Source organism: Lutjanus erythropterus, chromosome 7 (genome assembly GCF_056507025.1).
Source record: "Lutjanus erythropterus isolate fLutEry1 chromosome 7, fLutEry1.hap2, whole genome shotgun sequence".
NCBI classification, from domain to species: Eukaryota; Metazoa; Chordata; class Actinopteri; order Lutjaniformes; family Lutjanidae; genus Lutjanus; species Lutjanus erythropterus.
The window spans coordinates 1,037,976-1,050,559 of NC_139323.1; the positions used below are offsets into that span (position 1 = coordinate 1,037,976).

General features: G+C 39.5%; 1 protein-coding gene across 4 annotated transcripts in view; it reads left to right on the forward strand.

Moving 5' to 3' along the window:
• Window positions 1-10,751, forward strand: part of tbl1xr1a (TBL1X/Y related 1a) — an 87,198-nt gene extending 76,447 nt beyond the window's left edge. For all 4 annotated transcript variants that reach the window (XM_084722359.1, XM_084722360.1, XM_084722358.1 and 1 more), the window contains 13 exons: window positions 2,014-2,159; window positions 2,242-2,467; window positions 3,725-3,857; window positions 4,365-4,506; window positions 5,100-5,163; window positions 5,562-5,659; window positions 5,778-5,838; window positions 5,932-6,053; window positions 6,296-6,370; window positions 7,155-7,282; window positions 7,466-7,631; window positions 9,459-9,560; window positions 9,661-10,751. In XM_084722359.1, coding sequence (XP_084578485.1) covers window positions 2,014-2,159; window positions 2,242-2,467; window positions 3,725-3,857; window positions 4,365-4,506; window positions 5,100-5,163; window positions 5,562-5,659; window positions 5,778-5,838; window positions 5,932-6,053; window positions 6,296-6,370; window positions 7,155-7,282; window positions 7,466-7,631; window positions 9,459-9,560; window positions 9,661-9,687 — 1,490 coding nt within the window. In that variant the 3' untranslated portion in view covers window positions 9,688-10,751. The remainder of the gene's footprint in view (window positions 1-2,013; window positions 2,160-2,241; window positions 2,468-3,724; window positions 3,858-4,364; window positions 4,507-5,099; window positions 5,164-5,561; window positions 5,660-5,777; window positions 5,839-5,931; window positions 6,054-6,295; window positions 6,371-7,154; window positions 7,283-7,465; window positions 7,632-9,458; window positions 9,561-9,660) is intronic.
• The last annotated feature ends 1,833 nt before the right edge of the window (window positions 10,752-12,584 follow it).

Consider the following 12,584-nt stretch of genomic DNA (forward strand, 5'->3'; position numbering starts at 1 on the left):
TGTGTGTATCTGCAACTTACCTTGCTGCCTCATATCATATTTTTACAGAATATATTTGATAAGGTACAAATGGCTCAGGCATCAAAAAATCCTGCCCTGGTTGTATTCTTGCCCCTTTTACAACATTAATGTGGTGCAGAAATAAAAGCTAACTGCAATCAGCAGACTGTGAGAGACTTGTGTATGTACATTAGCTGTGTATTACAGAACGGGGTCATGGCTCACACTTATGTCATTCATTTTTCATAGACGGAGGTATCAGTGCTCAGCTGGTGCAGTTGTGGTAAACCTGATCTTTTGATTGACAAACTTTTAACAACATATATGCACAGTACTTGCCATGTGCAGTGACTTTGATGAAGCAACCAGCCTCCAGAGACACACTTTTGTGAGTGAAATAAATGTGTGGGTGTGTAGGGGTGTAATGGTACAATTCTTCCTGAACTGTTTGGTACAACATGTTTGGATTGGTATGCGACTTCCTTGGTTTGGCACGCTCTGTGACAAAAATTGTCAAATTGGTCTATATATACTTTTCGCACCCATGAGAGAGTGCCGAATTTACTCAGAATGTTTTGGCCGTACACCATTCGTTTTAGTTGTAGCATGCTAGTTGGTTTAGTCAGTTTGCCAAGCTCATGTACTGTTTTTGGTGCTGGTTAGTTAGATTGAAAATGGACAAAGATAAGTGTCAGTAAACTGTGTGGCCATATTGTTCAGCGGAAGTCGGATTTGTCTGTGGAAACACTTCAAACACGTCACTTACACAGCATCATCTGAATTAGGTTAATTATTTTTGTTAGTTGTTTTTTTCTTAACAAAATGTGAATGACGGAAAATGAGACACAAATGTTTTTTTCTATTTTTTTCCCTGCCAAATAAAAATCCTTGATTGCACAATAAATATCAGGGTCAGTAAATTATTGGACGATGGGGCAGCCCTGTAACTCAGTTGGTAGAGCATTCGCCCCATGTATGGATGCTTTTAGTCCTCTGCAGTGGCCGCTGGTTCGATTCCCACCTGTGGCCCTTTGCTGCATGTCATCCCCTCTCTTCACCCTGTTTCCTGTCTGCTCTTCAGCTGTCCTATGTCAAAAAGGCAAAAAAGCCCAAAACATAACTTAAAAAAAAAAAAAAAAAAATTGGACGATATTTAAATTTGTTTTCTTTGTCAAAATGTGCTGTAAGAGCCAAAATTGTAAGGTCAGAACCATTCTTCGTTTCGTCGAAATAGTGATATATTATATATTAGATTTGGTTCGGTCAGAGCTGTGGAATATTAAATCATTAAATCACTTTGCTCGCTACATCTGAGCCTATTTTACCCTCAGGGGTGCATAGACTGCAGGTTATATGAACTTCTTTTTAAGTACAGAAATCTTAAATTATTGGTTATCTCATCCGTATTGGCCATGAGAAGCATATAATGATCAGCTCAACTGTAAAACTGAGGTACGTAGCAGTCTGTGAATTTTGTGAACTGTTACACCTCATGTGTCCAAGCCAGCTTGGGATGAAAAAAGAAATTCCCATCAGGTTATTTTTCATTTACAAATTCAGAACTGATGTAAACACACATTGGTGTAGATATACACTATTATGTTTATTCAATACATTTTAATTGTCACATCCCAAAGTGCACTTCAAGTATTAATGCCTTTTACTGCATTGTATCGACACAATAGAAATGATTTCAGGAACACTCTGAAGTCTGATGTTAAACATTGTGGAGGTTGCAATACAAACACTCTTGGTCATAACCTCCAAAAGTATCTTGTTGTCAAATATGAGAAATGCTCTGGAATGTGAAAAAAGAGAATGCAGCAGTACTATGTAAGGAAAAATCTGGCTTTATGGCATTGAAGAAAACGCAATTTGTTTCTCCAATGAATCAGGTTGTGTTTAAAGGGAAATCTTATGTCCTGGGATCTACACTATGTTGTAGCATCCAATGCTCAATGACCTCCCCTCCTGCCCTCTTCCTCCTCCTCCTCCTCCTCCCCTCCTCTGCAGGGTTCTCCCACTCAGCGTTCACATTCGGTATAGAGAGTCACATCAGCCAGTCCAACATCAATGGTGCTCTGGTTCCCCCTGCTGCCCTCATCAGCATCATCCAGAAGGGCCTGCAGTATGTTGAGGCTGAAGTCAGCATCAATGAGGTGGGACACAAACAAGTTAAATCACTACTGAACAAGTCTTCACCTGTTTCCTTTCTAATTGCCTGTTCCTCCAACTCTGCAGGACGGTACATTATTTGATGGACGGCCCATAGAGTCTCTGTCCCTGATTGATGCTGTGATGCCTGATGTCGTACAGACGAGGCAACAGGCCTACCGGGACAAAATGGCCCAGCAGCAGGCTGCAGCTTCAGCACCGGCATCAGCCACCGGAGGCAGCATCACTGGCAACGCCAAGAATGGAGAGAATACTGCCAACGGGGAGGAGAACGGAGCCCATGCCTTAGCTAGTGAGTAATATGTTTAGAAATAGTCAAGGACTTGCAGTGGTAGTTAGCTACCTGCAGTGATGAAGCTACTTCTTACTGTTAATACACAGTAATACACAATACACATAAACTGTTAACTTCTTACTGTTGAACTTGGAATAGCAGTTTGACATAAAACTCAAAAAAGTGTAAAGTTTCTATCTTAATAACAACAAATGTTAGGTCAAAAGTGAAATTATGTGAAACAACACTAAATGTGTTTTTTTTACCCTCAATCAATGTTTTATTTCCACAGCAACATGTTCCACGTTCTGACAGCGTTACATACACCCTTAGAAGTAAAGGTGCTCACTATAACCACTTAGGATTCTTCAGCCTGTTCGCATAGCAGAACCATTTTTGGTTCCTGTCAGAAATGTTGTTTAAAAGTTCACTTGGAAACCTTTCAAAGAGTTCAACTTAGAAACATAAAAAAAAGTGCCATCTATGAAAAGTTTCACTCAGAAACCCATTTGAGAAGTTCTACATAGAGCTCTTCTATGGTGCAATGGTTCCACCTAGAACCCTCTCTGGAGGTTCTATCCAGAACCTTTCTAAGGTTCAGGAGGTTCCACCAATAACCTCTTTATATTATGGTACAAAGAACCCTTGACAAACTCTTAATGAGAGTTCTTTAGGATTTCAATAATCCTTGAAGAACTCTTTCTTCTAAAAAAGGTTCTTTGGATGAAAAGGGTTCTTAATGAAGTCTTACAAGGAACCCTTGACAAACAGTTTCTTCCAAAAAGGGTTCTTCAGAAGCTAATGGTTCTGGATAGAACAATTAGACAGCCCTTCAAGAAGAACCCTTTTGGAAGCCTTATTTAAGAGTGTAGCCTATGAAACATGTAAAGAGCTACATATGTCAGATGTTTATTTGATAGTAGATCGATTAAATTTTACAATTGATCGAATTCGTAATGACCGATTAATCTATCATTGATTAATTGTTATTATCATTAGAATAGATGGTCTTCTCATGGATGGTCTTTTTAACTTATGTAGGTTATATAGAGGCAGTACTCAATTGAGATCGTTTCATAACCAGTTATAACCAGTTGTGTTAATATCTTTTAAGTGTTTTATTATAAAAAAAATGATTTGATTGATTAAAGAACTCAGTGAGGTAGATCACTTATTGACAGTGGTTAAGTGGTAAGGCCAAGGCCTTACAGAAAGCTTGATGACAATGTATTTTCTGGCTTGTTAACATTCTGTCACCTCCAATTCTGTTCTCAGACAACCACGCAGACCTGATGGAGGTGGACGGAGATGTGGAGATCCCTCAGAATAAGGCCATGGTTTTGAGGGGCCACGAGTCTGAGGTCTTCATCTGTGCATGGAACCCAGTCAGCGATCTGTTGGCATCGGGGTAAGTCACCTTCCCTTTTTTCCACAGTGTTTTCTCACTCTGTATTTATCAAACAGGTGAACACGGCATTTTATGCCTTTATAAGACTGCACCAGTAGAGAGGAAAGTAGAAACAAATACATCAAAGATGCCCAGCCGGACATAGTGGTTCACAGATCCTATCCTTAAGAGGCTGGAACCAGCAAGTGTTTGTCATTTTTGTTTGATAACCAACTTAAACAATATATTGCAATTCATTTTCTGTCAACTAATAATCATATATTGTTAACTTTAAGTGACATTTTATCGTGGTAACCATATTGTGGCATCATTTTATGCATTTCAGTTGTCTAAAATATTTCAAGCTAAATGTAATTAAAAACTTATGACAAGAGTTGCAAAAAGTTTTGCTAAGGTTTGACTTGTATGTAAGGTGATTTAGGGGATCGTTTGCAGATTCTATCCTGGTAACCTTTATTTCACTAAAATATAGCCACCAACACCTGTCTGTCTGTCTGTCTGTCTCAGCTCTGGTGATTCAACAGCTCGTATTTGGAACCTGAGTGAGAACAGTACAAGCAGCTCCACACAGCTGGTCCTGAGACACTGCATACGAGAGGGAGGACAGGACGTCCCCAGCAACAAAGATGTCACCTCGCTAGACTGGAATGTAAGCATGCTAAAACAAACATGACATAACATGTGAGTCTCCCTGCATGGCTGATCAATTCAATGTTAAGTATGGGACCAGGTCAAAGCTGTGGGAATAGTACAGATATATATCAGTGTCAAAGTGTCATTATGCTACTTCACAGTCAATAAGTACCGTTTTTTTTATGGATTTCCACTGTACTGCACAAAAAGGCAAATGACAACAAAGCCCTTATCACAGAGGAAGTTCTAGAGCACAGAGTACAAAACTGTTGATGATGTCTAATGGTGGAAGAGTATCAGAGGGTGGAATTTTCCTTCAGTTCAGCCACTGGATTGTAAACCTAAGCCAAGGGTAGAGGCAAATATTTCCTGGAAAGCGTCCACACTGATGGAAAATGCAGGCCTCTCCTCTAACATCAGCTGAATTACAGCAAATGTTCACTCACACTGAACTCTGTAAGGCTGCAATGTGTCCTAACTGGCCTTGCCATCACCTGTCTGACAGACAGACACAGACACACACAGACACACAGACACACACACACACACACACACACACACACACACACACACACACACTCTTACACTTGTCTCCTTTCTCTCTGACAGAGCGAGGGTACACTGTTAGCAACAGGCTCCTATGACGGCTTTGCCAGAATATGGACGAAGGATGGTGAGATAACTTTCAATCATTAAACATGAGCAATATTTATAGATATATAGATTTAGTGGAAAATTCTAAATTTTCAGTTACAGTTCTTAATAATTTTGATGTGAATTTCTGTAGAGATATCTGTAGTGGAAACTCTAATAATAATGAATGAATGCTGTTGTAGTTCGTGTTTTTTCGTCTGTCTGCACTGCAGCCTGTATGCTGTAGTTAATCCTTAAACAACGCTACCACCTAGAGGCCGATTTTTGCATAAAGCCGTTAAATTGGTTTGTCTGGCTTACAATGTATTTTCTGTGTTGTTAGTTAACTCCTCAGTGCTTTGTTTTTGTTTTTTTTTTGTTTTTTTTTGTTTCAGATTTAATAGGTTTTGTTCCCTTTCTGTGTGTTTCATTCCACAGGAAACCTGGCCAGTACACTTGGCCAACACAAAGGTCCAATCTTTGCCCTGAAGTGGAATAAAAAAGGCAATTTTATCCTCAGTGCAGGAGTAGACAAGGTAAACCAGGATCTGTTCAACAAATCTGTGCATAGCCATGTCATGTCCTGTCCATGTTCTTGTCATGTAATTTACTGTGTAGTCATTGTTAGTTCTAACTGTATGTGTGTCTTGCCAGACAACAATCATATGGGACGCCCACACAGGAGAAGCCAAACAACAATTTCCCTTCCATTCAGGTATAATAGCATGTCTTCCTGTGACGATTTGCTCTTCATTCGGCTGTAGTATTTGTTTGACCTTGGTGACATCCATCTTTCTGTCTCTCACAGCTCCAGCTCTAGACGTGGATTGGCAGAGTAACAATACGTTTGCCTCCTGTAGTACAGACATGTGCATCCATGTCTGTAAACTGGGACAGGACAGACCCATTAAAACATTCCAGGGACACACAGTAAGTGGTTCACTTGTGAGTGTGTGTTTACTTTTAAAGGGTACACAGCACTTAAAGTAACAGTTCATATGGATATTTGGTCTAAACCGGTTTAGTTGAATGTATTTATAATCATTTAGTAGCATATATGACCTCAAGATCAGTTTAGCAGTTTTGGTGATCTCATTTGAAATGGTATCTTTGGAGGACAGCTCAACATTTGTGCACATGCTTACATGTCTTCATCCCTCTCTTCTTTTCAGAATGAAGTAAATGCAATCAAGTGGGATCCCACAGGGAACCTGCTCGCCTCCTGCTCAGATGACATGACATTGAAGGTGAGCTGAGAGCTAAACCTACTGAAATATTGGACATTTGTGTCATTAATATCACTATCACTGCTGTCCTTGAGCTGACAGTGCTGAACCGTAAAGACAGTACTCATGTGTTCATGATGTGCAGGGATTTCTCTCAACTAATATATTAAAAGATTTAGAACATAGATATGGAGTTAGATGTTTGACAGACAATTATAATGCTGAGAAAATGACAATAAATATTTACCTCATTAGTTCCCCTGTTCATCTTGTGTTTTGATTGAAGATGCCATCCCAAAATGTCTGCTGCTCTGTAAAAAGCCAAACTTTTTCCTTTTGGGCAGCTGTTGATTCACCTCTCTCTCTCAGCTTCTAACTAAATCTTAATGTTTTGAAATTTAGTTTATCTCCTGTGTTGCTGTTTGTACTTTCAGGTATCTGCATCATTTTAACATTTCATATTCACTTTCAGCTGTGTCAGAGTCGTGTTAAATTACTACTGATGATACCCCCGAATTAAAACATTTTGTGTTTGTGCTGCGTCATAATAAATCATTTAAATAACAAAACAACAAAGGACCTGCTTGTCTTAAGGTAAAAGACACACCCTCAAGTGGGTAGCCCTCTTGTAATGGAAATGCAAACCCCCACCATGCTGGGCTGACAGTTGAGTCGAGCCAGCTCTGTGTATGGAAAAGGGCCATATGTGTTTATGGTGTGTGCTGTAAACTCTTGTGTTAACACATCTGCCATTTAATGGTTTCATAAAGTGAATGATAAAGACTTTTTTTTGTTGTTGTTTCAGATTTGGAGTATGAAGCAAGACTCGTGTGTCCATGACCTGCAGGCCCACAGTAAAGAAATCTACACCATCAAATGGAGTCCCACTGGCCCTGGAACCAACAATCCCAGCGCTAACCTCATGCTAGCCAGGTCAGTATTAGTATTATGCAAAAAGTAAATTGGTATAATGTGGCCTTTGAGCTTTCTGTACATGCCAGATGCAAACAAACAATCTGAGTATTTCTGCCTCAAGGTTTGAACTGAACCTAGCAGAAAAGCAAAATGACTCCAACACTCTGTGTCCCCATGTGTCCCTGTCTCCTACGTCCACAGTGCATCATTTGACTCCACAGTTCGTCTTTGGGACGTGGAGAGAGGCATCTGTATCCATACGCTGACCAAACACCAGGAGCCAGTCTACAGTGTGGCTTTCAGTCCTGATGGTCGGCATCTGGCCAGTGGCTCCTTTGACAAATGCGTGCACATCTGGAATACACAGGTAGGAAGAGAAAGGGAGGGATTCTGTGTGTGTGTGTGTGTGTGTGTGTGCGTGTGCGTGCGTGCGCATGTGTGTGTGTGTGTGTGTGTGTGTGTGTGTGTGTGAGATAGTAGCTACTTGAAGCAGGATGTAGAAGGTGTCACTGCTGGTCATAAATATGCTGCAAGCTGTGATATATAGGTTTCCACTACCTGAGTGTAAACCAGATAACCCTCAGTAGAGGTGAAATTCAATTTGACATAGAGTATGTAAAACCACATTTGACTGATTACTCAGTTTTTCATTTTGTTATTGTGTATATATACTAGGGGCTGCTTTTTCTGTTCATTAAATGGAAATTAAAATCTAGACTTAGATTTAGAATTATCTATTTTTACCTGTTGTCAGGTGTATTGGCCGTATATCTGCACATGCAGGTATATTAAGTCTCTCCTTTCACTGCAGTCAGGAGTTGCCCCTTACTGTGGCTGTGGCAAGTCACTTTTTTCCTCTCATAAGTCAAATTTCAAATTCAATTTCAAATTGTGATGTTTATTCTTTATTTCAGTGACAGTTTGACCCTCAGGTAACAGGGCATTAACAGCACTCGCGTTTCCTGTTTTTGTGCTTTAGCAGGTCTTTACTGCGACTGCTGACACTGTTAAAATGGCTGATTTTCCTTAATGGATCTCTGAAAGCAGTACGCCGAACTCCAAACTTGTAGAATTCTTTGTACTCTTTAATGCCAATTTCATGATTGAACTTTCTGACATATGGAGCAGGAAACATAGCCTTTTATGGTATTATTGGGGTGTTAATTATGCTAATTTACGAGTATGAACGTGCACTCAGATACACACAGGTGGATCATTTACACAGTTATCTGAAGTTATATGCGTTTCATGTTGTATGTCAAACGAGCCTCTCATACAAAAAAAGTAAGAGAAATTTAAGCCAAAAATACAAAAATGTTCTTGCACGAGGCCCAATGTTATATTGGTTTGCAGACTGTGGCTAATGTTAGCAGTGCTGTAATCATACAATGTACAATGTATTCATAGATATTTAATAGTCTAGAGATGGCAGTAATTGCACCTAATCTGTCATTATGCTGTCTGGTGGAGCCTTTTGTTTAATAAGGAAACTAAAAATGAGAAAAAAACGACAACACAAAACAGAAAAAAATTGAAAATGATCACGTGACTTTACAGTTCCCCTCAGCTCTGTTGATTCTTAAGCATCATGCAACTCATTGTTTTGGTTCTGCAACTTAGCTGTCATCCACCTTGTTTCCAGCAGCAGCAGTCAGCCATTCTGTTGTGTTCTGTTGTGGCAATGTTTTTTCTTTATTTTCATAAGAAGTGGTTCAGATTATACCAACCGTGTCAAGGGTGTCAAAGCAAAAGTACAGATGAATGTACTATAAGAATCTAAAGTATCTAAGAGCAAAACTTTTGCACACTTGTAGGTCGACAGCTGCATTGGAGAAGAAGTCGACAATTAAAGGCAAAAAGACCCTTATTCCTTATGCCTTGTTTTTCACATTTTTTGCTTATTACATAATTCCATATTTCATAGTTTTGATGTCTCCAGTAAACAAAAAATATTTCAAATACTTACGTTCAGCTGGGGGACAGTTGAACTTCTGCTGCCCCCAAGTGGCCAAATAATCGAAGTACTGCACTGGCTGTAAATGCTGTTGTGAAAGGGTATTTTCTGTTAAAACTTGTCTAAAGATATTTAAGTGCCCCCCCCCCTCACACACACACCCCAAAAAAAAAGAGAAGAAAAAAAAAAATTCTGCCTGTTATCTCTCCCTTCACTCTGTGTCTGTCTATTGTGCTGCAGACAGGTGCTTTAGTCCACAGTTACAGAGGGACGGGGGGGATCTTCGAGGTTTGCTGGAATGCAGCGGGGGACAAAGTGGGAGCCAGCGCATCAGATGGATCTGTAAGTGGACACAGACTGTTTGGATGTTTAGGTTTGTTTTTGTTTTTTTTAAATCAATCAATGCTACACATTGATCTCTGTCCTCCTCTGTCCGTCCCAGGTGTGTGTACTAGACCTTCGGAAATAGTGCTGCTGTTTGTTGGAAGCCATGGACCGACCATGAATGTGTACATAGCCAAATGACTGTCCCTGCCTGCCCTGCGTACTGCTCATGCTAACGACTATGGCCCCGCCCACCGACAGACAGGAAGCAGGAAACAGGAACAGGAAGCAAGCACCCGACACAGCAGGTCCAGACACAGGGATAAACAGATGGATGGACAGACAGACAGATGGATAAACGGGCGGACAGAAGCGCCCCTCTCTATCTGTGCAGACTCTTCCAGAGATGCAGAAGGGATGCAGTGAAAAAAAGAAAAAACTGATAGACAAAAAAAAGTTACAGATCCATATATGTACCAAAATTTGGAAGTTATTTTGCTTTTTTGATCTGTAAACCATGCTCATCGTCAAAATGAAAAACAATGAAAAAAGTGTTGATCTTTGTTACTAGTTGGATCTCATTGTGCAGACATATCAACTTCTCCACCATAAAATAGGATGGCACTTAGTTTTTTTAAATTTCAGATCTCTTGTTTTAATGTTTTTATATTTTTTATCTTTGGGGGAGGGGTCAGGCTGGTCAGGTCGGAGTTTTATTAATTGGAGAAGTACATGCATACAAACACCAAACAGCTCTCAAAAACAGTGTCCTCATCACGTTTTCAAACCAGCGTGGTGAACCTAATGGCTTTTTTCTTTCACGTGTTTCAGTAGTGCTTTCTGCAGTAGTCAGTGGGTCACACAGTTCACCTCAAAATGCAGTAATTCATGTGTTCTCTTCTATGGAAGACAAGCTCTGGAGTCCCTGTGTACATCCACAGGACACAGTTGATGTACATGTAGATGCTTTAAAAACAGCTGTCTGTGCACTATTTGATCTAAATAGTTTTACCCACATTTCTCCTCCCTGAACTCCATAACAGTTACAGAGAAAATGGCAAGAAGCTGACCTCCACTTTTCTGAATGTTCAAGGCTGTTCTGACTTTTAGATAATGCGACAGGTCCCATCTCAGATGACATGGAACACTCAGCCAGTAGGATTCCAGCAGTTTTAAATTTCCATCAGTAACTCTGCTGTGGAGTAGTGTCTCCATCTTACAAATGAGCCTTTAACATTTTCTAATTTGATTCACCCTCAGAGGCCTCAAATCATACATAATACAATGCCTTGAAGTGTGGTGGTGGAAAAGCTCTGTTCTGGAGACAGAAACCATCTTAGTGACTTAAACCTCAGAGGGCAGAGCCAAAGAAAAATCCACACAGTAACAGTTTGGTCGCTCATGCAAGCAGCTCTGTTGCTGCATTTATTCAAGGATGGCAGAAGATATTTAGACTCGCTGTCTATATAAATTATGTCTATACATATGTATGTATACACATAGACATATGTACAGACATACATATGTGTGTGTGTGTGTGTGTGTATGTTATGGTCTTATTTCATTTTCCTCATTTCTAAAACTTGCTCTGTGGTGGAAAACAGCCTTGTCCTGGACAAGACTTTACAACTTCAATTAATTATGAGATTATGAGATATCCATCAGCCCCATTACATTTTTTTTGTTTTGTTTTTTTGTTTTTTTTTGCAAAAAACATGATTTCATCAGTCATGGAAAGGTTTAGAAGCCAAATAAGAATTATGGTTTAAAAATGTGTATTTTGATTAACATTCATAGAACAGTTGGTGACATTGTCAAATGTCAGATTTTTCATCTGACAGAGTTGATGTCTATCAGGAGGTTGGCTTGCTACAAGTTTAATAGCAGGTTTTAGTATTTTAAAATATATTTTCCAGCAGAATTGAAGAGTAAAAATTTAAACCCCTTAAAATACAGTTTTGTGCCAGTTCTCAAGAATGAGTGATTCATTTTGTATATATAATACATAATGACAGATATTGCAACAAGAATCTCAATTTTAATGGGAATGCCAATTGTTGCATTTCATGTTTGCTGAAAAAAATGTGACATGATAATGGTATGATGTGGCATTTTTCCTTTATCCAAAAATTGTTGCTTCTATTTGGATTTTGCATTTTGTCATCCTGCGTTTTCAATTAACTGTGAAGCCCTACTCTACTCCGAGCATACATACCTGTAGAAATAAAATGCTATGTACTACATAGTGAGTGACTTCAGCCTCAGCCTGGCTGTATGAAATGAGCTGGCTTAGCTAAAGCCTAGATGTCTATATGGACGTCACGGACAGCACAGTAGTTCGGCATCCAGTCGCTTTGCATAGTGGCTGTGTGGACTGAAGTCTGTGCTGTCATTTAATGACAAAATTGACATTGTGCAGACACAGACAGTAAAATAGCAGTGTCAGCCTCCAGCTTCCAAATAGCTGCACCTGCCTGCTGTCTTGACTTAAGGAGGAAAATGCCATTGCCACTGATACCTTTTAAATTGTATTTTGACCAAAGTTTTGTCTTTACCATTCAAATTAGCCAGGTGCTAACTTCTTCCTCTGTTGGAAACATCTGTTCTTTGGCTCTGCTCTGTCAAAGGTTTAATAACTTAATTATTCCACAGCAGCTCTGCCTCTAAGACTGCTATAACTACAATTTCAGTCTGCTGATAGTTTAAGTTGTTTAAGTAACACACCCACTCATATTTCTGTGGCATGAAGAGGACTAATGTTTTTTGTAATCTGCCTGTCTTTACATAAGAATAGAAAGAAACCTCAAGTTCTGTTGAATCTTACTGGCTGATCTTAACATAAGGTTGCTATTCAGAATCAAGCCCAAAAGCAGTAACATTAAAGCAATATCTGGACATTTTCATGTTTATCTGTTTTATCACCAGGTACTTGTGAGTGGGGTTGTACTGTTTATAACCCAGCTCAAGTGTTAAAGGGTAGCAACAAACCAGACATAAAAGAACGTGAAGTAGCTAAAGGTCAAATGGAAAGTTGTTTACCTA